Source organism: Phytophthora infestans, genomic scaffold (genome assembly GCF_000142945.1).
Source record: "Phytophthora infestans T30-4 supercont1.9 genomic scaffold, whole genome shotgun sequence".
NCBI classification, from domain to species: Eukaryota; Oomycota; class Peronosporomycetes; order Peronosporales; family Peronosporaceae; genus Phytophthora; species Phytophthora infestans.
In genome coordinates this window covers 2,280,861-2,304,128 of record NW_003303750.1, presented here as the reverse complement: position 1 = coordinate 2,304,128, position 23,268 = coordinate 2,280,861, and the positions used below count along the sequence as shown (strand labels likewise).

Sequence of the window (23,268 nt, the reverse complement as noted above, 5' to 3'; positions counted from 1 at the left end):
CAGGACAAGATCGAACCGCGTCCTTCGTCATTGGTACCGACATGTTACGGGTCGGACTCTGCAGATATTCCGCTGTCATCGTGACATCGAGTCCGTACGCAGCAAAACCCGACGAACCCGATGAACACAAGACGAACTGAACCCCACCAAACGATGTCTGAAACAGCGCTCCGTTTGGACACTCGACAGCTTTCCCTCCGACGGACGCGCTTGAAACTGAGCTAATGTTGTTGAGCGCTGGTAGCATGTTCTCGAACGGTAAGATCGACGGAAGACAGCGAGCCTTCTGTGATGTTGCTGAGGTACTGGAGCTTTCCACCATGTACGATACGCCGTCTGCGAGCATGTACGTGATTCTGGCGTCGTTTTGAACGAAGTTAGCGATGCCGTCGTACCGCAGTGTGTTGTCCTCAGACACGACTGGATTCGCAAATACGTCGAAGGGAGACCGTCCATGGATGTACATATTCTTGCCCGTTAGCGTAACTTGCAACCGAAGTGCGGGTACTTTCGATAGCGCTTGAAGGTGTTCATTACTGTTCACGGGGCCAATTATGGGAATGCCGGCTGCTACGAGGGTTAGAAGAGCGCACACGACGGCCAAAACTGATGGATAGAAGCTTGAAACATTCAAGTTGGCAAGAATGCGTTAACTAGATGACGGAAATGAAAATGTGGTATTGTCGTGAGCCTTCCCGATCGCCTGTGCATTAGGTATGTACCGTACATGTACCAAGTGCCGGAGTTTACATGCATACTGTACATGTACCTGTATGCATTAGCAATGCTTACATTTAAAGAAACGGTTCACGCTACCGGTATTAATATGGTGTGAGCAGTGCACTAAATGTACTGTACCGATATCGAAAAATACGCGTTTTGACTTGATTTATGTAATAAAGATCGAGCGCGGTGCCAATTTTATTAAGTCTTTCATTCAATGATGCCAATGAATTGACAGCGTGAAACGGTATCGTGCCGGATTACTACATGTACGAAGAAGCCCTTAAAAGTAAAGGAGTCTCTGCCAGAGAAGAAAGGGTATGTCTTCGGCTGTCACATATAATAAACATACAGCCTGTAAGACAGCAATGATTTGCTTTTGATGCCTCGACGGTACTTCACCCGGTGAAATCAGCGTACATCATGTACAGTACGTACGTATTCAACGAAACAACCTTATTTTATATTTTAATAAAATATTAAATTACAAGTGTAAATCGTATACAGTATCCCATTTGATTCCAAGTAAATTATAGGGCTAAAATTACGACCTGAAAAAAACGAAGACGTGAAATTGAGTGCAAGTCAAAACGGAGAAGACCAAGCGGATGCGAGGTCATTTAGCCTCAGCAAATCCGCATGGTGTACTTGCGATGGCGGGCCTAGCAGCAAGCCAAGCATTGCACCTCCAGATGAGAGAATTTTTCTACGACGCGCAGGGAAGCAAACCCTAACGATCACAATGGCATCCAGCCTATTTATCTTTAAACTGTGATGACAATGACAAGTAGGAATTGCCTTACAAAAAAAGTAGAACGAATGATATATTTTTTAAATAACTACCATTTCATATTATTTTTTTCGCTCTGCCAAAAGTACACTTCGAAACAGAACGTTCGTATTATTGTAGCACCATTTACACAAAAGGGATCGTTGTGCAGACTGTACAGCTGAACACTTGTACATGTATTACAAGTGTACACGTACCGCGTCTTTGCAAAATTGAGATTCGTTATCCGATCTCAAATCCTTATCATTTGCTTAAGCAACACTTTTACATTCCAGATAGTACTATTAATAATACTTTGAAGTAGTATGTAGTACATACAGTACATACTATGTACTGTTGTCCTTTCCAGTGTACTTTGCACAGTCATCTTGAGAAAACAAGAGCAAGCAGAGACATTACGCTGTGGTAAAGTACTGTACATTGCTTCATTAGTTCATGGCGCGTGTTACTGTGCCCGGCAGAGTGAAATGTGACGGGGGCCCCGTCACAAGGCTAATGTGACCGGTTGAGCCCAGCTGATACCGACTGAGCCCGGCTAGACGAGAGTCAGTGCCGCGGATGAGTGGTTGGATTTATACGTATAGACGGCTTCCTTTTTGTCCAAGAAAAAAATCAACTGATACTCTAAGAAAAAATCACGTGTGGTGTCTTGCATTGGCACTGAAACACTTAGCAAAAAAAAGTGTTCAAGTATGGTGTTTAAATTGGTGAGTCGTACTGTGGTAGTGTTTAAATTGGTAAGGTGCAGTGTAATGTAAAAAGTGATGTATTTAAAGGCACATACACATATACCTGTATCGGAGACATTGGAGCATCTTCTTGTCAACGGCTTCCACTGCATTTGCTCCGCACAACATCAAATACAAGTAGAACGTACACGCCACAGTTGTAGCTATCCGTTTGTATGCCGAGGCTAGATTCGTATGAACGGGTGCGGTAACGCTTCAAACCAGCACCCGGAAGCAAACTTACCAGAGACCCGGCAACAGCCCGGATACTTGCCATGAAACTTAAATGCATCGGGTCGTACAATAGTAGTTCATCGGTAGCAGAGTTGACGATGATTGCACACCAGTGGTTCCCGCTACAGTTGATCGGGATAAGAATCCGTTGACTGGTTACTTCATTCAATACAACGCGTAGCGCATCTCGATCCGTTCTGATGCTGTCATTTCTGGTGATGCTCACAGTAGTTGGGTTGATCATCACTACCATTTTGTCCGTTCCGAATAATTTTTGCATGGCAGTCCACGTAGTTGTGTCTTCGAGGGATCCCTTAGCAGCAAAATAGAGAATATTTATCTAGACAGTCGTAAATACGCAATAATGTTAACCTAAATAATGTGTGGAGGATAAGTTTAAGAAAAAAAGGATACGTACCTGCTCGGACAGAAGCGGCATTGATTTCAACTTGGTAGGCAAATTGGGATCTGTTTCAACGTGAAATGACGTATCACAAAGCATTGACACGTCCACCGAGGAGATCCAATGCAGCACGCGTTCAACAGTCTTAGCGGCAGTCAGTGCCCAATGCCACTGCTTCATTATTGAGAGCGTGCACGGCATAAAATGCCTACACCCACCACCTCAATTGCAATGTCCTGCTCAGCCATCCCGTTTCAATTCCGTTAATACGCCGTCACCTTAGCATCGCATTTTCGTAACAGGTCCCATGCAAACACCCGCGTAAACTCACAGACATTTGTGATTGGTTTTCCCGGTGGTAGCTGTGACGCACTGTGTGCAATTGGCGGTTTTGGTCGTCTGTCAAACACGGATTGTTTGAACTGGTTGAGCAATTGACCGGCTGACTCGTACGTAGCCTCTCCAGAAAGTGCCTCTTTAATCGAGTTGAGGGACAACCGTCTTTCATGCATGTCCGAATCATCACGGGTCATCTCGATTGCAATACTTTTCTTGTCCTTTTTTGCTTTTGGTTTCTGTTTTGGTCGTCCACGAGGCCTCACCGGACTTGCGATGTCAAAGTCGGTGGTGGGATTCACAGAATGTAGCTGAATCTCACAGTCGCGCGATATAATCTCTGTTCGAGACTTTAATGTATCCAACAGGTTGCTCGGGGTACCCGACTGCGCAGCAACCGCACCCGACTGCGCAGGAACCGTACCCGACTCGCCACTCAGTATAACTGACTGGTCAGGAATCGTACCCGACTGGTCATTCAGTGTACCCGACTGGTTACCCGACCGAGGTCCCGGTGAACTCGATTCATCGCCCAGCGTTTCCGATAGGGCTTCAAGTGGACTCGCTTCAACTGGTGAGGTACTTGAAGGTCTCAAATCATTCGAGTGAACGGATTGTGTTTCGTACCGAGTGCCTTGAATTTTAGTGTCGCCCATAGTACCGGATTTTAATTGGTGCTCATCTGCTTCAGCTAGCCCAGCAATTTTGCTGAACTCTCTGCGCTTAATTACACTTGGCACTTGAGCCAATGCAGTCATGGCTAATCGGTACCCAGTCATACCAAGCCCGCTTATCGTCTTCGCAGATAGTGGTAGCCACATGACGAGCTACCCGAAACTTCCGATTTGAGTCCTTGGGTACTTCGGGCACTTGAAGCACAGTACCCATAGCGAAAGTTTTCTCGTCGTGTGTCATCTAGAGCGGTGGATACACGAAGAGACGACATTAACCATCTTGAATTTAAAGTCTGACTCGGAATGACCGTCTCGAACCCACGGGCCTTCCGAAGGTAAAAAAACGTGACGGCATGGAAGCAAACATGTTGCCATGAAAAGACACGAACATTCCCACTCGCGCGTGCTGACATGGTATTCCGAGCTCCAGCTGTCCAGAATATAGTCGTCCTTGTCGGTACTTTTTATAAATGTCATCCCCACGTACGGTTCATAGAATGTGTACGAAGCTTGATGCACTGCGTAATCGTACTGCTCGTAGATGAGCTCACAAACGTGCTCACTAACAAGGTTAGCCACATGAGCCATTTCACGATCATACTTTTGGTGCTGTACAACGCTTAGCTTATACACTGTTTGCCGAAATTGCTGTTCGGCCATTGTGTGATAAAACATGATAGAAGCGATGCACTCATAGAGTCCCATTAATGAGTGCATCGTATCTTTAAGCTGGTTCCACGACGACTCCGATCGGTTGTTCGTATCGTTGCCCAATGAAACAGCATTTTCACGCCTGTGTGCGCACTATAGCAGCCGACAATTATCCCAATTTTTTGCAAAGTAAACGGCAAATGGATGCAAACCTTGTTGGTCCTGGGACACTGCATTTGGGACTTTGGTCTCCTCCGAGTCGGGCTCAGACTGGGCTAAGTCGGGTTCATCACGAGCTGAGTCGGGTACCAACTGGGCTGAGTCGGGCACCAACTGGGCTGTGTTGGGCACGCGTTGGGCCGAGTCGGGAACCAATTGGGCTGTGTTGGGCACGGGCTGGGCTGAGTCGGGCGCGGATAGTAGCGAAGCTTGTTGTTCGGCAAAAGAAGCTGTTATACCCGTCGCCGCAGTCGAACATATGCGCGTGAGCTGGTGCATGTAGCTGAGATGTTTGATGTACTCTTGCTCTATCTTCGCGTACACCAGAAGGCTCACGATACTACGAATTTGCTTCTTCTGCCAATTACTGAAGCCATAGACTGACGATGCAACTTCCTCCGACAAGTACTTGATTACGTGAAAATGATAGAGAAGTACTCTGGCCTCCGGTAGAGCTGTCTTCAACACTGCTACCTCAGCGAAATCCTTATCAGTAATCACGCATTGTATTTTGGTCCAGGCTGGATTAGCCGCCTTGAATGATTCAATCGCCGTCAAGAGTGTGGGGGCTATCTCATTTTGTAGCGCACAATGTTGCACAAACTGACATTTACCAACGACATCATGCGCCATAAACATTGGTCCCGTGTGTTGCATCCATGAGCAGAACCTCCGGGAAACGGTCGAACATCTCGCGCATTGACTTGGTTTGGAACGTGATACACGTAGCCGTTTTCTGTAGACCCACAAGAAATCATTTTGTTAAGTTCATCAACAAAATATCTTCATGTAGCGTAACTTACCTTTCCAACCGTTGGGTCGAAAAAGATCCTGCCAACATTCCCACGTTCCGCGAAGAACTCCACCATCCATTTCTTTAATCTTTGTGAGCTGGTGCTGGACGATTGTTCTCTTGCCTTAAGGCGCTGGACGATGTTGTGTACATCGCGAATAGAGGGGTTGCATTTAGAATGCTCCTGGACAAACTTTAAGATATTCTTTTTCTTGGCACCTGCCTTTCTTAGCTCGTCGACCGTTTCCAACACCTCACCCTCAATGGCGGCTCGATGCGATGCATACTGCTCGTACGTCCGCCGATTAAGGTTATGGGAATACTCCAAGTTACTTTTCGTGATGAAGAGTGCAAAAGCCCTCTTACTTTTATCTGCGATACGAACTCAGACGCTAACCTATTAATACGCACAAAACAACGCACACCACGAATTAATCACTAGGCTAACAATGTAGTCATTAATACCCAAGTGAATCAGTACCCGACTGGACCCAACTGGTGCCCGACTGACACCCGACTGGCAAAATACGTACCGAAGCCTCGCAGCCCATGGGCATTGTTTCTTGGTGTGGTCGCTTTCCTTGCCCTCGCGACTTGTATGCGCCAGTATGCGTACAGATTAGCTTCTGATTCCCCCCACTCCGGCGGAATCAGCGACGCACTCGAGTTTGTTGATTGGATCTTCTTGTTCCGGTCCAAAATGTATTGCTGGTTCGAATGCTAAAAAGCTAAATGAATGAAGCGTAAATATCTGTCCACCTTTAAATGAGCTGCCCTATGTCAAAAAATACATACTTGGTAGCTGTTCCTTTGATACTCCTTGAAATAGGCGTCGAACTGTTCCCACGACTCAAAGCACGTATGCGTGAGAGGTGGCCCCACCACAGTTCGGCCAGACCCGCTACTGAAGCCGCTTGACTGCTCAGACGGCACCTGATTGGTGCTATCACCAATTGAAACGTCCCTGTGCTCATGAGAGTATCTCACATCGCGAGGGTCAACGTTGCTCTGATCACTCTGGTCGCTTTGGTTATACGAGACACTCGGCTTGCACCGCTTCCTCCCTACCTGGAGCCGGGGGTCCATTCGCCACGATTGACGTCTCGCGCTTGGCACGCGTCGAGCTATAAGCGAATGGTTTTAAATGGATAAAAAATATACGTGTATACGTTGTTCGGATGAAGCATAGGGCAAGGTGGCATTTCATCGGTGAAAAGGGAGATGGGCCAGCCGGGCACGCTCTCTTAGTTAATGGCACTCGTTATTTTGCCCGACTGAGGTAAAATAGCATCAACTTTTATACGTGTACAGATAGTAAAGTACGGTTTCTGTGGACTTAAAGCCGTGGACCCGCCCGTCTCTAAGAGAGTCTATTCGCTTGCTGCGGGGGGGGGGGGTACCTCGGCATCTAAGTCCTCGACTCGGCAAGGCGCTGTGTCTGGGATTAGAAACTAATTCCGAGCGAGTGTTGCCAAAACCGTCGGCTAACTGTAAATCCATTTTGTGCATGTTGGAGAGTATAATTGTAAAGTCGGTTAGTCAGTTTGGCAAAATACTCACTTCCTCAGGGGTACGAAGTCTCTAATTAATAAGCTTTTGAGCTGAACCCCCCTCGTTAGCCGCACCCTCCTATACCCTTTTAAAGTTGATATGCTATGATCACTTATGATGAAAGGCGGCCTTCTATTTTGCGCTAATTATCAGCATTTCTTTTTCCATAAAGCCTGCTCTCTATCCTTTTCTGTGTCTAGTTTTCTGCGCACTGGAATCCAACTTTGGATTCCAGTAGCTACTCGAAGCAAGACCGTTTGTGGCTGGACAGCCTTCTCCAACTCTTTGATGCCTTGATGCATTACATGTATCATTGCCTCGTTCGTGACTTGACGGTCGAGTTTCGGGGAGAGTAACCATCCTGCTACCTGTATAGCACCCAGCCTCCAAAGACTGTTCCAATTTCATCCTTTCGCTGACACTTCTTCATCAACTTGTCATGCTGAACAACTTGTTCAGTGAACAAAGTCCCGTAGTGGCGATTGGCTCTTACCATTGCTCCCAAAAGCTTCTGTAAATCTTTTTGTTTATAAGATTTTTAACATATAAAAACTGAAATTATCGGCTGAGCTTGGACGAAGTGTTCAGGGAAACTTATGCATTTTTGGTAAACATGTTAAAGCTCCGTGTGAGCCACTACATGTAATTGTGCTGTGTATTAATGCATGAGCTTGTATACCTTAGCTGCAACGACGTCATCAATAACTGTTTTGCGTTTGCACCGAAATCTAAAACGGGCACATCCTTGACTTTTTCGAACTCACCCCTAAAAAACATCGCCATCTGAGCCGAGGACGTGAATCTGCAGCATTTACTCGCGTACCGTGGTTAGCGGCATGGGCGACCACTGCCATGATCAACACAGTGACTAAGACAGAACCGAGTGACTTAAAAAATTCTCAGCTGCGGGGGGTGCTGAAAGTGTGACCCCGATTCAGCGCAATGGACGTTGTCTACACTTTTGGGCATAGCGTTGACGTGGACGGAGATGAATGGATTGATCTTGGACCAGTACCTACGGCGTGTGACGGGGAGTTCATGACTGCCCCTCCAACAGCGAGTCTAGGCACCGGAGTGGCCGACCGCGACAACCCGCTCACTATCGGGGAAACAGAACCACGGACGCCGATAGCTGAGCCAGACGCAGAACCAGCCCCGTCAATTACCACAGCAAGCCTCAAGAGTGGGTTTCAGGGAAAGCCAGAGAAAGGTGCAGGCGATGTCAAGAGACCGCGTTTGCTAGATCATGCTCCTGTGCTTGTATCCAAGTCAAAAGCAGCGAGATCAAAAGAGGTGCGCTGTTCTTTTCCTTCTTTTCATTTGCTTGTGATCTGTTAAAAAAACAAACGATTTTATATGAACAGGCTTTAATGGCTTTCTACCTGGGCCGAGCGAAGCAAATGGAAGCGAAGCACAAAGAGAAAGTAGTCTCGCCTACACAGCTGGCTTTCGGGGAGTAAACCGATCACTTTGGTAGCTCACAACTAAGACGAGAGCTAATACATACCTGCGTTTATTACGTTTAAACCTGCTATGTGTTCGGAGAAGGGATACTATGGTACATGTTACATGTAGAGTGAACAAAAAGAAGTACATGTATACAGTTTCGGATGCGACGCAGCTGCAGTGTGGTGATGAATTAATACGGTCCCCTCACATGATCTTAAAAAAAATAGAGCCCACCAAAATGTATGCATACGTTTTGTCACTAGAAACACACACATATCATGTGTAGCTTTAGCTGATAGCTGCGTCAGATAAGAGCCCATAAAGCGTCCAAGCAGAACAATATCCCTTCCCTCGAAGCGTCCAAGTGTCATTAAAGCTATTACAGGCAAAATCGGGCTGTACGTATTTCCATTCTAGGACATCCAGGCGGTGCGTTGTCGATCTTGCACGCTAGTTATCAAGCCTGCTGCTTGTTCGCTAACCACACGAACAACTCCAGCTTTTGGCTTGGGGAACTCGCGAAGATACTTCGCAGATGCCGTTCCGGACCTTTGAATCGAGTGCACACTGGTTCTAGAGTATCCTGGGGCTGCAGACGTCGCTCTTGCACGACCTGATACTAACTTCGAAGGTGCCGTAATAGCTCTCAATGCACTAGTTGGCCGAGTTTTTAGTGACCGCATACTCGACTGTCCGTTGCTGCTGCTAACAGTCGTACTTAAACTGCGATTGCTGCCACTGTTGCACGAGCTACCGCTATACATTGAGACGCCAGCTTTAGCACTACATGCAGCTGTACGAACTCGAAGCGATGGTGTAGATAGCGAAGCTGTCAGGTGCTGTTGTATTGAATAACATACGTCAGTACTAAATGAACAAGGAGGTGTGATAATGAAGCTCATACCGTTCGCGGAATCGCTAGTGAAGACGCAGAAATCGGCGATAGTTGAGGGATCGGAATGGGCTCCGGTGGAACTTCTTCATAATCTCGGAAGTGGAGCTCAGACAACGGGGAAGCCGGATAATGACCGAACAGTAGCGGTGAGCCAAGACTGGAACAAACTCGTGGCGAATAAGACTCGTTTTCTAAGGAAGAATTGATCAATGCATCGGTAGCTAAGCGTTGTTGCAGCTGTGTTTTAATATCAAGACAGGGGTGAGATTTTTCATCGTTATTCTTAAGATAAAATAGTTTTACTTACATCAAATCTCTTCCGGGACATGGTAGTAGCTCCATCTGCCAACTCGGGGCCTTCTACGACAGAACCACCTTGTAGTAAAACAACTCCAGAAGCCACGTTCATTGCAGCAGCGAGGGTCGTTGAATTAAACTCGGAGCTGTCAGCAGCAAACGTTGGGCTAGTGGCGCCACCAGCTTCCAGTTCGTAGCGCCAAAGACTTCGAGTACTACGCCACCCGTTGATATTTCCACCCAAAGACTCCGTCGAAGAGAACTTTCGAGGCGCTCTTTGATGTGACAGAGAGTCCGACAGAAGTGTCGTCTTTCGTTTCTGCTGTAATGTTACGTCGGTAACGTCTGCTGACTGAGATCTCCGCTTGGACTGCTGTTGGGTCTCAGCGATACTGGACATTGGCTGGAGGTTCCGAGCTGTATAATTCATTACGGATGCTGTAGAATTAATCACGGATGGCCGACGAGAGGCCCGTCTTACATCGTCTCTAGTAGTAAGCGGTTGCTCGGTAGACTCTTTAGCGTCTGAGATTGACGAGAAGCTGTCCACATTGGTTTTCATGCATACAGGTGTTGCCGCTAGAGCCTCCACCACGTTCGGAGCAGGAGCTGAGATCATGCTAACTTCCATTGATACTCGAGGCTCGGAGACAGCGAAGACCCGAGCAATGTTGGCCCACTTCGCAAATCCAGTCTTCTTGGTAGATGTCTCGAGTGTTTTCAGACACTTATCACGCCATGCCTTCACGTCCTGGAAAGAACAGTAACAGGAAGTAAGAAACTGTTTTGCATTGTCAAAATGTCCACGTACAGGTTTCTCATCGTCCGGATCTTTTTCTTTCTCGATGATCTGGATAGGGGGCGTTGTCTTCTCCGTCCCACCTATTGAAACATCAAGAAGCAGTTAGCTGAACATCATTTTGACTAGCCAAATGTTACGACCTTTTCGCGTCCTCCGCGTAGGCGACACCCCAGTTCGGGTTCGTAAATTATCGGGTGAACTGCCGACATGGGAAGCTGGAGATGAGGACATTTTGGACGGTAGTGCACTCGGTGTAGACACAGGTTTCTCGGGGCTTTTGGATGGGACGCAGCGCACAGCATGTCGGTCTTTAGCCTCGGATTCTGGTCTACTTTCCGGTTGGAACCGGTCGTCGCTAAGCGCTTGCTCAGCTTCGAGAGCTGCAGTGAAAACTGTTTCCATCACGTTGTCCCGTAATTGGGAGCTCACAGACTGAAATGTTTCTTGAGCGAGGCATTTCTGCTGGTAGTACGCATTGGTCTCCGATAGTAGAAATTCGACGCAGCTGATGGCTACAGCCTCGCTCTCGTCTTCGTCAACCGCTGAGAGTTGCAACCATCGATCTACTGCCACGATCTCCATGAATACGTGGACAAAGCTGACAGTCAAAGCCGATACATGTACGTCCAGCTGCAACACTTGCCCCTTTCAACAACTATCAATAGAGCGAGCTATTCTTAATATTACCCAAAATAAAAGACGTGTACTAGAATTCCTTACTTTTTTAAATAAAGAAGAAAATCAATATTATTTTCACATTAGATCTGAGAACGGGGGGTGACACCATCAAATCCGCACGCCAGAGTCCAAACATCACGTCTCTCACACAAATCCTGTCGAATCAGATCATGTTGAAGCCGCATGTCAACTTTTCCAGTCCCACAACTCTCTCGTCTTCAGTAAGCAATCCACTTGCCTTCCGTCAACTTACGCAAGTCACGCGCCTGTCCCTGATCTTCAGGAATCGACACTTGAAGAGGCGCTTACATTCGCCAAGACAAACGCACTGCCACGTCGAATTTCCGAACCCGCCGCTTCCCACGCACGATGAAGCCCAAGACCAAGCAGCACAAGCCCCGCGTGGCTGCCGACGTGGCCATGAGCGACGTCTCGAGACCGAGACGCTCCAAGAAGAGCGACAAGTTTAAAGACGTAGGCTGACGGTTGTAAACTGTATAATTACTGAGGAGCGTGCTAATCTGTCCGTGGCAGCTAAAAATCGAGACGCAGCAGCTCAAGGACGACGCCGAGCCTGAAGCGGAGAAAGTGGCGCCTTCCTCGACCACCAGCAAGAAGCGACGTCGGCGTCCAGCGGCGGAGATTGACCGTAAATTTAAATGTACAGTTGCAGACTGTCCAAAGGTGACAATAATTGCTTTTTTAAATAGTATTTTTATTTAATTGTCTAATATTTTATAGGCATATGGCTCGGAAGGCTCATTGATTCATCACCAGCGAGTGAAGCACCCGGAACTAGCGGAAGCTGAAGCACAAGAGAAGAAGGAGACGCAGGTTTGATCATATTTTACAATTATTGTATGAAACGAGTCTTTAATTGTGATTATTTTAATTATAGGTTGGGACATTCTTGCTGCCACTGCACAATGCGCCTCGAAATGTGACGATCCGACCAGCCACGCCTTTAGTGGCGTTCGCTACGGACCCAACGCTGCTGCTCAGCAACCAAAGCACCAATAATAACTCCGTGCTCGCGTCTCCCTCGGATATTCTCCCTCCATCCGCCAAAGCTCCTCGACGCAACTTACGCTCACGCTCCAACTCGGAGCCAGTTGCGTTGATGGAAGCAGTGGCTACACCCATGATCACCGTCGCTACGCCGAGCTCCAACCCCGTCAAAACACGCGCTCGAACATCTCGTAAAGCGCGTCGAGTGGCCACTCCGCACCCTAAAAAGCCAGCACTTCCCGCTCGCCGCACTAAAATCCGCTCTAAATCCGAGTCTCTACCAGAAATGACAGCTCCGTATCAGCCTTTGAAGGAGCTTAAACTACCCGTTAATTATCGCAGTGACAGCGTCTCCAGCACTCACGAGGCCATTCTACATCTCAGCAGCGTTGATTCCTCGTTCGAGTGGCCTCCGTCATCGATATCAGCGTCGGATTTACAGTCCTCAACGTCACTTTCCAGCCACGACCAAGCTATCGACAGCGATATTTTATCCGTCTTAGCCAACTGCGACGACCTCGGCGATGCTTCTGTATTAGATTTCGGCGCACCGCCGTCGTCAACCAGCTCGTATCACTCCACTACGAGCTTCGCGGAGAGCGAAGATACCGAAATGGTACCGGTCGGCATGGAATGTTTCAAAATTGCTGAAAATGCGACGTTGCCGACCGAAGATATTCAGCCTTTTCCAATGAACGAACCGGAGGCAGAGCTCGGCTTGAAGGCCTTTGCTGCTCTTGGAGACGACTGGACTAATGCTCTACATTTGTCTAGTCATATGGAGAAAATGTCGATGGCGCAGGTAGATTCACCACCTGCCAGCTTGGAATCTTTTGGCGTTAGAGAAAGAAACGTTGGTAGACTGCGGTCTGCCTCGGATCCGGTTCATGTGGCTGCTCCAATACATTCCGGAGGGCTAACCCACTTTTCGTCCATGCCGTTGGATACTTTCCCGACGAAAAGCGGTTTAAACAACGAAATGGAAAACGCCAATTTTCAGCAATGGTTTGGACCTGCTAAAATGGCGGAAAGCAACCAGCAAATGCTCTGGCTGTCGAGTCAAGCTGACGTTGCCGCTGCGACCACCACGCAGCCAACGTCGGCAGCGCTCGATGAGTTATTGCAACATGACGACGCGGTAGATTGGAAAGCTGCGAGTGTTTTCGAGCGCGACGAAGATGTCGAATACGCGTTAAATGACGCGGAAATGCCGTCGACACTGCTGTAACCAGAGCTCTTGAGATAGACTCGCACGAGCAACTGACTTGTTTCTTTTTCTACTTTTCACCTAGGTGTTTGGACTCGTGGTAGTTTATAGCATTGTTTTATTTTGTAAAGGAAGTCCATTGTTATGTTTCAGCAAACCAAAACAATAAAAACACGTTGTGTTATATAAATTCTATCGTATGTGTCCCTTGACGCTCACTAGTCGTTATCGCGCTAAACATTGAACTTGTCGATGGCTATGCGAGACGATGACGCTATGTTCTCTTCGCAGAGGCCTCGATCTCCGGTACAGCAGAGGCTTCACGATGGTTTCCGCACTGATCGTCGATACCTAACACAAATGGTGACAGAGGCTCACAACGAGCGTTCAACTCGAGTCGACGCTGTTTTGGAGCTCAAGAAAGACTTGGACGCGTCTGCCGCGAAGGTCGGGGCTCAGAGTGCTGCGCTTCAAGCTCGAGACCAAGCGGAGAAGATGCAGCAAGCCAAGATGCATCAAAGTCTGATCGATCAAGGTAGAAACCCGTACGAAGTGGCGAGACGCAAAGTGGTGCAGCGACAAGCACGCAGAGAGCGATCACGCATTGATCGCAACATTCAAGACCGTCAGGCTAAGCTTTTAGGGCAGTTAGAAGCGGAAAAGGTCATTCAAAGACGACGCGAGAAGGTTGAGGACGAAAACCGAGCGTACGAACGGAAATACCAACGAGAAATGGGTCGATCCCAGGAAGAGCGCACAAATGCCTTTTTGTTGTCCCGAACGGGTAAAGACTCGCTGGATCCTACCAGTAAATCGGTTCGTGTGTATCCATCTCAAGAGACTACAATCAAAGATCATACCTTTGGTCTCGGACATAGCGCTGTTTTAACGCCAGAACACCGACGACAGGTTGTCGAAAAGATTTTAAACAAAGGGACGCATAACGGAACGAAGACGAGTTCATTGCTACTACCTCGAAGACAGCAAAACTCAACAGAAACCGGTAATAACTCGAGCAGAACGGAAGATGACGTTGACTCGGAGAAACTGATTACCTCATCACTGGCGCCCGGACGGGGATCACGTACAGTAAACCACGCTTTGTTGTCAAATAGTGACGTAAAGCTGCCACCCATTAGAAACGTTTCTAAAGGTCAAGACGAAGATAATCAAACAGACAAGGCAGCGCCAAAGCCACGAGCTCGTAGTGTAATGGAGGAGCGACAATTAGCAAAGGCTCGGCAGCGACAGAAAGAGTCGCGGTTTGCTCAGTCCCAAGTGGTGTGGGGTAAGACGTTCACAGGCAACGCGTTTCTATCCAATCCTGCGCTACTGTGGTTCAAGGATTTCGACGTTGGGCGTGCTTTTACTCTTGGCTTTACTCTGACGAATGTCTCCAACACATTTAACCAGTTTCGACTACTGCCGATGGAGGAACAAGTCGTCGAGTTGTTCGATATCGTGTACGAGAAACCCGGTCGGATGTCTGCGGGGATGAGTTGCACGTTGAAAATGACGTTTACAGGGACCGAAGAGCGAGATTTCGACACCTTTTTAAGTGTAGCTTCCCCCACAGGGGTCTTCCAACTGCCAATTCGTTGTACTTGCAAGAAATCCGTACCGATTCTAACCCACCGCCAAGTTCGATTCCCTGAAATCGTCGCTGGGGAACGTACGACCGTCACGTTGACTCTTGCTAACGAGGGCGCTTTGCCACTTGAATATCGTGTACGTCGTGTACTGCCTTCGATAGAACCGGAGCCTGTGTCTTCCACGGACGTAGTAGAACTGAATGATGCGGAGACACGTAGTGTAGACACTTTCAACGAAAACCCTCAAGACGATAATGGACAAAGCGTTGATGACACTGATAACCAAGAAGAGCCCGGTCCTGAGTCTCGCGTTACCAGTGCTGCGTCAACCAGATTGTCCATTGATACCAAGCAGCTTGAAGTTATCGAAGAAGTTGATGATCCTTTGAATCCAGACGAGCAGGAACTAGTCGATCGTATTCTTGATACTACACGTTTTAAGCCGGAAGGTGCGGATGAACCCATCCGGTTTACTAGACGAGGTGTCGTTGCGCCATATTCCAGCAGCGCTGTATCGTTTACCTTCGCCCCCGCCACTGCCATGACGCTAGAAAACCAGCCTTTCCTATTCGAATTTCCAGGTGCATCATCTGGACGTCTGCCCCCCATTCCGGTTCTAATATCGGGTGTGGCCTCGCAGGTCCCAGTCTTTGTTTCTCGCTCATTAGTGGACTTCCGATGCTGCGCGTATGGGAAACTGTATCGACATGAACTCACCGTCTGTAATCGAGGTAAAGTCGCGCTGAAAGTCCACATCCAAGTGCCAAAACCTCTGAAAGGATACGTCGAATTCAATCCTAGTTTCGGGTTCGTACAGATGAACTCTAAAGAGGGAATATTTCCCGTGCAAGTAAAATTTCGCCCCGAAGATAAAATGTGGAAACGAATCGAACGTGCTGGTTTCGGCTCCCGAGCGCTGGGAATGCTGGCCGTTCCCGTTCAAGTATCAGTGCCTGACCAAGTCGTGCCAGTCTTCTTCATTCTCAAAGCCAGACTGACACCTACAGAGCTACTTCTTAAAAGTGGGAATAACGAGAAAGGGCTTCATTTCGGGACATGTTGTGTCGGGCATAGCGTCAGCCACGAACTTACTGTCACCAATCCTGCTCGAGTTCCACAACGTATCGGCGTAACCTCACTACCAAAAGATGTTACAGTAGCCGACGTGTCAGAGGGAGTCGGGATTGTGTTGTTACCTGGTGAAGAACGTATACTACGTGTAGTGTATACGCCGAGTTTTCCGGGAGTTCTTAAAGGTGCTGGTACTATGGGACGGTTAAAACCTGTTCTAACACTATACTCATCGACGTTTAATCACGAGTATACTCTGACATGCTCGGGAAATGGAGTAGCAAGCGAGGTGATTTTCTCTCAGTCGACCGTGCGTCTTGGCGCCACGTCACTGGGACAAACGCAGACGTGTCACGTTAAGCTGACAAACCAGTCAGAGCACCATACACAGCTTGTAGAGTTGAAGTCACCGCCTGAAGCTGCGTCATTTTTGAAGATTACGCCACTTGTAGCACGTCTGGCACCTCAGGAAAGTGTACGAGTGGAGATCGACTTTGAACCTACTGAAGACATTTTTAACCTGGTTAAAACGCGTTTTTACGAGCCGAAAATGTCGGGTGGAAACGCTGATTCGATGGCTTATGCGCCAAGTGTTCGCGTCGAGTTGAGCACCGCAGAGGAGCTTGAAGATGTTGTATCTGTGCCTCGTAGTTGTCATCTAACGTGGACTATTTTGTGCTTCCATCAGCTTGAAATGAGCTCGAATAGTGCACCATTAAAGACTCCCGTTCAAGCTTTGGAAGTCCGGACAACCGTTTTGGAGCCTTTTGTGATCCCTTCTACAACAAATATGGATTTTGGACAGGTGGCCATCGGTCAAACTCTCGTCCGTGACCTCGTTCTAGAGACATCACCCCGTGTGACTGAGAGCGTGGCACTCCGTGCTCAGCCTCTGCATATTCTAGGAGCGTTCCGGTTGATCGGGGCTTTACGTGAGCTTCCAGCAGGCTCGGACAATAAAAAGAAGCGAGCGATTCGTATCGAGTTCGAACCATGCACTCCATTAGTGTATGAAGATGAACTGGAGCTAGCAGCTCTTGGAGTGAATATCCGAGTTAAACTTAAGGGTATTGGGATTAACCCCAACTTATCGCTCACCCCCGAAGACGGGAACGTGGATTTCCAAGACGTACTGGCGCGTACACGAAATGTACGGGAGCTTGTACTGACGAATGGAAGCGCCTTCCCATTGGCCTTCTCGATCGTGACATTAAAGGGGATGGGCGATACTATGGAGAATGGGGAAGTAATCTTGAGTTCGATGGGGTTGCCAGTGTTTACGTTCTCCCCTACAAGTGCTACTATCCCTGAAAATGGTACTTTAAACGTACAGGTGGTCTTCCAGCCAGACCACCAAAGACCGGATCACTATTCCCAAAGGTTCCGTATCAAAGTCCCGAATGAAAGTGAGCAACATATAATTACCGTCGCTGGTCGCTGTTGGGAGAACCAGCTGTATGTGTTTGCACCGACTGCAGAAGCAACGGAACCGATTGAGAAGCAGCCGCTGTTGGCGCCTCTGGTCGAAGATCTGTTCGATCTTCCTTCTAGTATTTCCCTCAATCAAATATCAAGTAATGGAGGGAATGAGCTGTCTGCTGCGGGACTACGTAAACCAACGTCCTCGTACGTCCTCACTTTCAATAATGGGGACGAAGCTGATACTTCAGGTATTGGACGAACTATTAAGACTCTGTTCATTGGCAGCACAATGCCGAGTAGTGGAGTCTATGGCGGGCTGGATGAAGGTCCTACGGGTACACTTGGAGGCTCTGCTGGCACGTTTGAGCTCGTGGTCGACACTCTGTCACCTCACGCAAAGTTATTTACGCTCGAACCTGCTCGTGGGTCCATCGCAGCGGGTCAACAACTTGCCGTCCAAGTCACGTACACCCCACTCGCAGATTTCTTAAATTCTGCGTCTTCTGCAGGCTCAAAGTCGCGACCTGAGTTGGAAGTGGCGCAGTGGGTGCAGCTTCGAGTGGAGTGCGTTCTTAAAGGTGGCTCGCTTTGGCGTATATTACCGACGGTAACGGGAACTCCGGCAGCGATGGGCGGGCAGCAGACGAAGGGAGCCAACACGAGCGCAGGCTCGACACCAGAGGGAATGGATACACGAATTATTCCGGTTCTATTGCGAGCTCGGGTAGAAACATAGGTACATAAATTGAACCATAAATTGAACCAAAAAAGGTCTTCTTGAGATTACCACATATATTCGATTAGAGGAGTTGAGGATTAGGACAAGAAGGTCGATTTTGAATATTTTTTTTTAACATTTAACTTGCCCCTCTACTGTATTCTTTAGGGTAAAGTTCCGAAACTTGTATTCTACACGATAATGTTTTAAACAAATCAGGCTCTAGGGCGCTTTGTCAAAGGTGCTTACTGTAAGTAATAATGACAAAGATAATTTGTCAGTAACGGGGTACGTAGCACTAAGTGTACCCTGGTTACATGAAGTGTGACACTTCACACTTCAGGAGTATGACATGTCATACTCCGGGATATTTGGTACAAGGTACCAAGGTCATTCAAAACCAACCATTGGTTAAATGACATTGCATTTCTATAGGTAACTGATAGTTTGTATTAACCACAAACTTAACCTACCTATAAATATACTCAGTTTACAATCTACCTTATTTAGGTCACTTCGCTCTCTTTAATTAAAGAGGGGACCTGTGAACTGCCGTTCACTGAGAGTTTGTATACTCTCGGAAGATAACTTCCTCTAGCGCAAGGTGCTGTGTGACCCCGTCACACTTGGTAGCACTTGTAGTCAATCCACGCCATCGCGGGTAGACTACCTGAACCTCCGAAGCTCGTTGCCATGGATAGGAACGACTTCTCCCATATGAACGACTCTCAGTTCGAGTCGGTTCGGAAGATGGCAGGCATCTTCGGGATGGAGGCCCTGCAGAGCCTGGTGGTATCAACACCGGCTGAGCAGCTCGAGCGCGTCAATGCATTCGACGCGTACGAGCAGGGCCTCATCGCGCATGTGCGGGAGAACCTGCAGGCTCCGGCGGCGGAAGCAAACCCGCCTCACCCGAAGCCAATACGGCTGAAGGTAAAGCCGTATAAAGGGAAGGAAGGCGAGAACCTTCACTTCTGGGTCCGAGAAGTAGAGCTCGCGATGGACGCGGCTCTGATCTCGACCGAGCAACTGCGTGTTGCTTTTGCACTCTCCAACCTTAGCGGTCGTGCTAAGAGTTGGGTGTACACTCGGGAAGCGACATCCCCTGGATGTTTCACATCCTGGGCTCAGCTGTGCGAACAGCTCCGAGCCGCGTTCCTCCCGGCGAACTACGAGTACCGCCAGCGTTCGCGCTTCCTCGCGTGTAAACAAGGAAGACGCGAACTGCACGAGTATGTGCAAGAGATACGGGAGCTCACGGCGTCCCTAGTGGGAAACCCACTCAATGAACACATCAAGATGACTGTGTTCATGGACGGCCTTCGAGTGGGCCCCGCACGCACTCAGCTGTTCCGGGTGCAGGCAAACACCCTTGAAGAGGCGATTCAAGTGGCTCTTCAAGAAGAATACAGCCATCGCCAGGCGCGTACGCCGGCCTCAGCGTGGCCTGGGAGTTCCTTGTCGGCTCCCGGTCGAACAAGCCCCAACGGACCAGTTCCCATGGAACTCGGGTCCGCCGAACAGCGTGACATCCGTTGCTTCGGCTGTGGGAAGATGGGCCACTTCAAGCGCGACTGTCCCGCGGAAAGACTCCGCAGACGGTCCTTCCCCAAGCCCGTCCTCAAGGGTCGCTGGCAGAAGCCAGGATCCCGGGGACAGGGGAACGCAGGGAACCAGTAGGGGCGGGGCGCCCTACTGGGGAAGAACTAAGTCTTCGTGATGGGTGCGCGGGTGGCGCGTACCACGGGGACTTAGCCCCTGAGAGTCTTCGCACTCTCGAATCGGCGAAGAGCAGCGGCGGGTTGCTCGTAGTACACGGATGTGTACGGGGGTACGATCACCCCTTTAGAATCTTGATTGACTCTGGGGCGTCGAAGAATTTCGCACGCCGCCAGACGGTTGCTCGTAACAGCAACAAGTTGTCCGAAGCTTTGCGAGAAAGCAAGGGCAACGGGACGGTGCCAGTGCGACTGGCCGACGGGAAGGTCGTCACTGTCCCCAACGTCCAAGTGGATCTGGCTGTCAAGTTTGAAGACTTTGACAGCCTCGAACAGTTCACTGTTCTCGATATGGATCCATATGATATGATCCTGGGCATGCCCTGGCTTGAGAAGCACGAGCCCTGGATCGACTGGCGAGGCAAGGCAATCGGTGCCAGCCGCCCTGCGCAGTCCGACAGAGCATTGGTGAGTCATGTTCCCACCTCTGTCAGGACCCGGGGCGCCTGCGAGGGCTGCCAGGGTACCAAAGCATCCGGCAGATGCTTGGGAGTCGTCGACGTATATGACGACTCCGAGGATGTTTTGATGGTGGCCGCGCCCAGAAGAGGCGCCGGCCAAGTGGGCAACTTAGGTCCACAGGCGGGTAACTTAGTTCCGCAGACAGCTGCAGCTGTCATGAACACTGAGAACAGCGTGTTCAGAGTGGGTAACAGAGTTCCACTCACGGTCGCCCAGACCATAACTGAAGAGGAAGACGTCGGATACGCTTCCTGTGTGAGTAACACAGTGCCACACGCGGTCGCCCAGACCTTAACTGAAGAGGAAGGCGTTGAACACGCTTCCTGTGTGGGTAACATAGTGCCACACGCGGTCGCCCAGACCTTAACTGAAGAGGAAGGCGTTGAACACGCTTCCTGTGTGGGTACAACAGTACCACACGAGGCCACGAGTGCCTCGGATGTCGTAGCGACGACATCCCTAGACGTGGGCAGCAAAGCTCCCCGTCACAGAAGCCGTCGGCAAAGACGCCGCCGCCGCCTCAAGTCGGATCCGAACTTCGTTCCGATCGACGTCGCTTCAAGCGACTCGGAGTCCAGGGCCCGGGCTCCTCCGACAAGGCCGGTGGAAGAGTGTTATCACATCTTCGATAGCGAGACGGGTTTACCCGTCAAGGCATCTGGTGTCCACTTGGAACCGTTGCCAGAGGTTGCAGAGATACTGAACCTCGAGGAAATGACGGCTGAGTCTTTCCTGGCCAACCTCAAGGCTGGAGAGATCGCTGAGATGGTACTCATGAGACCTGAGACCACTCAGGAGGAGCTGAACTCCTCCTCTGTCTTGGACGAGAACGTCCTGGAAGACATGAACAAGCAGCGTCAGGCGCGCTTGGGTTCTGAGATTCTCAAGAACCCCAAGGATCCGGTGTATCCTTTGGTGACGGAGTATGCGGACGTGGTGAACAAACACCCACGGACCCAACTCCCACCGGATCGAGGCGTACGGCACGAGATTGATCTCGTGCCCGGCACAAAGTATTGTGTCACGAGGCAATGGCCTCTCCCGCGCGAACAGTGCGAGGTCATTGATGCCTTCTTCGCCGCGAAAGCGAAGGCAGGCATGGTGCGGGAGTCGAAATCCCCGCACTCGACGCCGACTTTCTGCGTTCGTAAGCCGAACGGAAAGTGGCGTCTGGTTCACGCTTATAACAAGCTGAACAACGCAACGGTGCCGGCCCAAACACCGATCCCACGAAAGGATGTGTTGTTGAACAACATGGCCGGGAGCGTACTGTACAGTGCGCTGGATTTGGTAGACGGATACTACCAAATCCTGATGCGAGAGAGTGACATCCCGCTCACCGCGGTAAGCACTCCAAGCGGCATGCTTTGGGAGTGGCTCGTCATGCCGCAGGGCTTGTCTAACGCCCCGGCGACGTTCAATCGCCTGGTGACGCAATTGTTCCGCCCTTTGCGTACCTTCGTACAGACGTACTTCGACGACATTTTCGTCCATAGCCGTGCCGAGGGAGGCAAGACGGCCATGGAGGTGCATCTAGGACACCTCCGTCGAGTGTTGGACGTGATGCGAGCGAACAAGCTCTACGCCAACATCGACAAGTGCGTTTTCGCGTCACCAGAGATCAAAGTTCTCGGTTGCTTCGTAAGCAACGTGGGCGTTCGGGCTGACCCAGACAAGGTCAAGGCCATAGCAGCATGGCCGACGCCCCGATCCCAGAAGGATCTTCGAAAGTGGTTGGGTTTGGCCAACTACCTTCACAAGTACAGCGCTGGGTACGCGGGCTTCGCTAAGCCTTTGTCGAGCCTCCTTCAGAAGGACGTCGACTGGCGCTGGGAGCAAGAGCACCAGGATGCTTTTGACAGCATCAAGGCCAGTCTCCAAGAGGCCCCTGTCCTGGCTCTGCCGGACGAGACGAAGCCGTTTAGCGTCGTCTGCGATGCCTCCGATTACGCCATCGGGTGTGCATTGCTGCAGGACGACACGGCTGGACAGGAACGAGTCATCTCATTCCAGTCCAGGCAGCTCAAAGCCGCCGAGCGGAACTACCCTGTCCATGACAAGGAGCTCCTGGCAATGAAATATGCCCTTGTGAAGTTCCGTGTTCACCTTCTGGGCTCTACGCCCTTTGTGATCTACACAGACCACGCGTCCTTGAGGACGGCGACTAACTCGCCTCACCTCTCCCAACGGATGGCGAGGTGGCTGTCCTTCTTCGCGGAATATAACTTCCGCGTCGAGTACCAAGCCGGGCAAGCTCAACGTGCTTGCGGACGCCCTCTCTAAGGCGTTCCGGACTATGAGTTGGCCCCACATCACGCGGGTGACAACGGATCTATATGATTCGGATACGCATGGCGTATCGGGACGATGAAGCTGTCGCGCCTATCGTCAAGTTCCCTAAAGCCGGAACGAGCGCGAAAGTCCCGACTGGCTCTCGTCGCGACAGCGCTCACGGCTCCACCGATATGAGTTGAAGGAGGGCCTCCTCTATTATCGGGTGGAGCCCACTGATCCTCCACGGGGTGGTCGTACCCAACGACGAGGGATCTGAAGTTCGACATTCTCGCGGGAGGCGCATGACGCGCCCTCCAGCGGCCACTTGGGCCGCGAGAAGACCTTTCTGTCGGTCTCTCAGTCCTTCTGGTGGACCCACATGTACAAGTGGGTCGCCCGGTACGTCAAGACATGTGAAACATGTCAGCGGGTTAAACCGCAGGGCACTCTTCGGCTCCACTACAGAGCCTGCGCGTACCGGCTGATTGTTGGAAGTCGATGAGTCTTGACTTA

General features: G+C 49.8%; 3 protein-coding genes across 3 annotated transcripts; 2 read left to right on the top strand and 1 right to left on the bottom strand.

Annotated features, from left to right (window-relative positions):
- Window positions 1-8,140: 8,140 nt before the first annotated feature.
- On the top strand, window positions 8,141-9,652 carry PITG_05974 (uncharacterized protein; the record flags this gene model as incomplete). Its single annotated transcript, XM_002998150.1, has 4 exons — window positions 8,141-8,395; window positions 8,467-8,558; window positions 8,937-8,980; window positions 9,474-9,652. 4 exons carry the CDS (start codon window positions 8,141-8,143, stop codon window positions 9,650-9,652), a joined length of 570 nt encoding a protein of 189 aa, XP_002998196.1.
- Window positions 9,653-10,073: 421 nt separating this feature from the next.
- PITG_05973 (uncharacterized protein) lies at window positions 10,074-11,127 on the bottom strand (the record flags this gene model as incomplete). The annotated part of the gene is made up of 4 exons (XM_002998149.1): window positions 10,074-10,160; window positions 10,225-10,494; window positions 10,555-10,625; window positions 10,683-11,127. The coding sequence occupies 4 exons, from the start codon at window positions 11,125-11,127 to the stop codon at window positions 10,074-10,076; spliced, it is 873 nt and encodes a 290-aa protein (XP_002998195.1).
- Window positions 11,128-13,714: 2,587 nt separating this feature from the next.
- Window positions 13,715-18,259, top strand: PITG_05972 (uncharacterized protein; the record flags this gene model as incomplete). The annotated part of the gene is made up of 6 exons (XM_002998148.1): window positions 13,715-14,441; window positions 14,640-15,245; window positions 15,393-16,658; window positions 16,731-17,983; window positions 18,041-18,130; window positions 18,206-18,259. 6 exons carry the CDS (start codon window positions 13,715-13,717, stop codon window positions 18,257-18,259), a joined length of 3,996 nt encoding a protein of 1,331 aa, XP_002998194.1.
- Window positions 18,260-23,268: the final 5,009 nt, after the last annotated feature.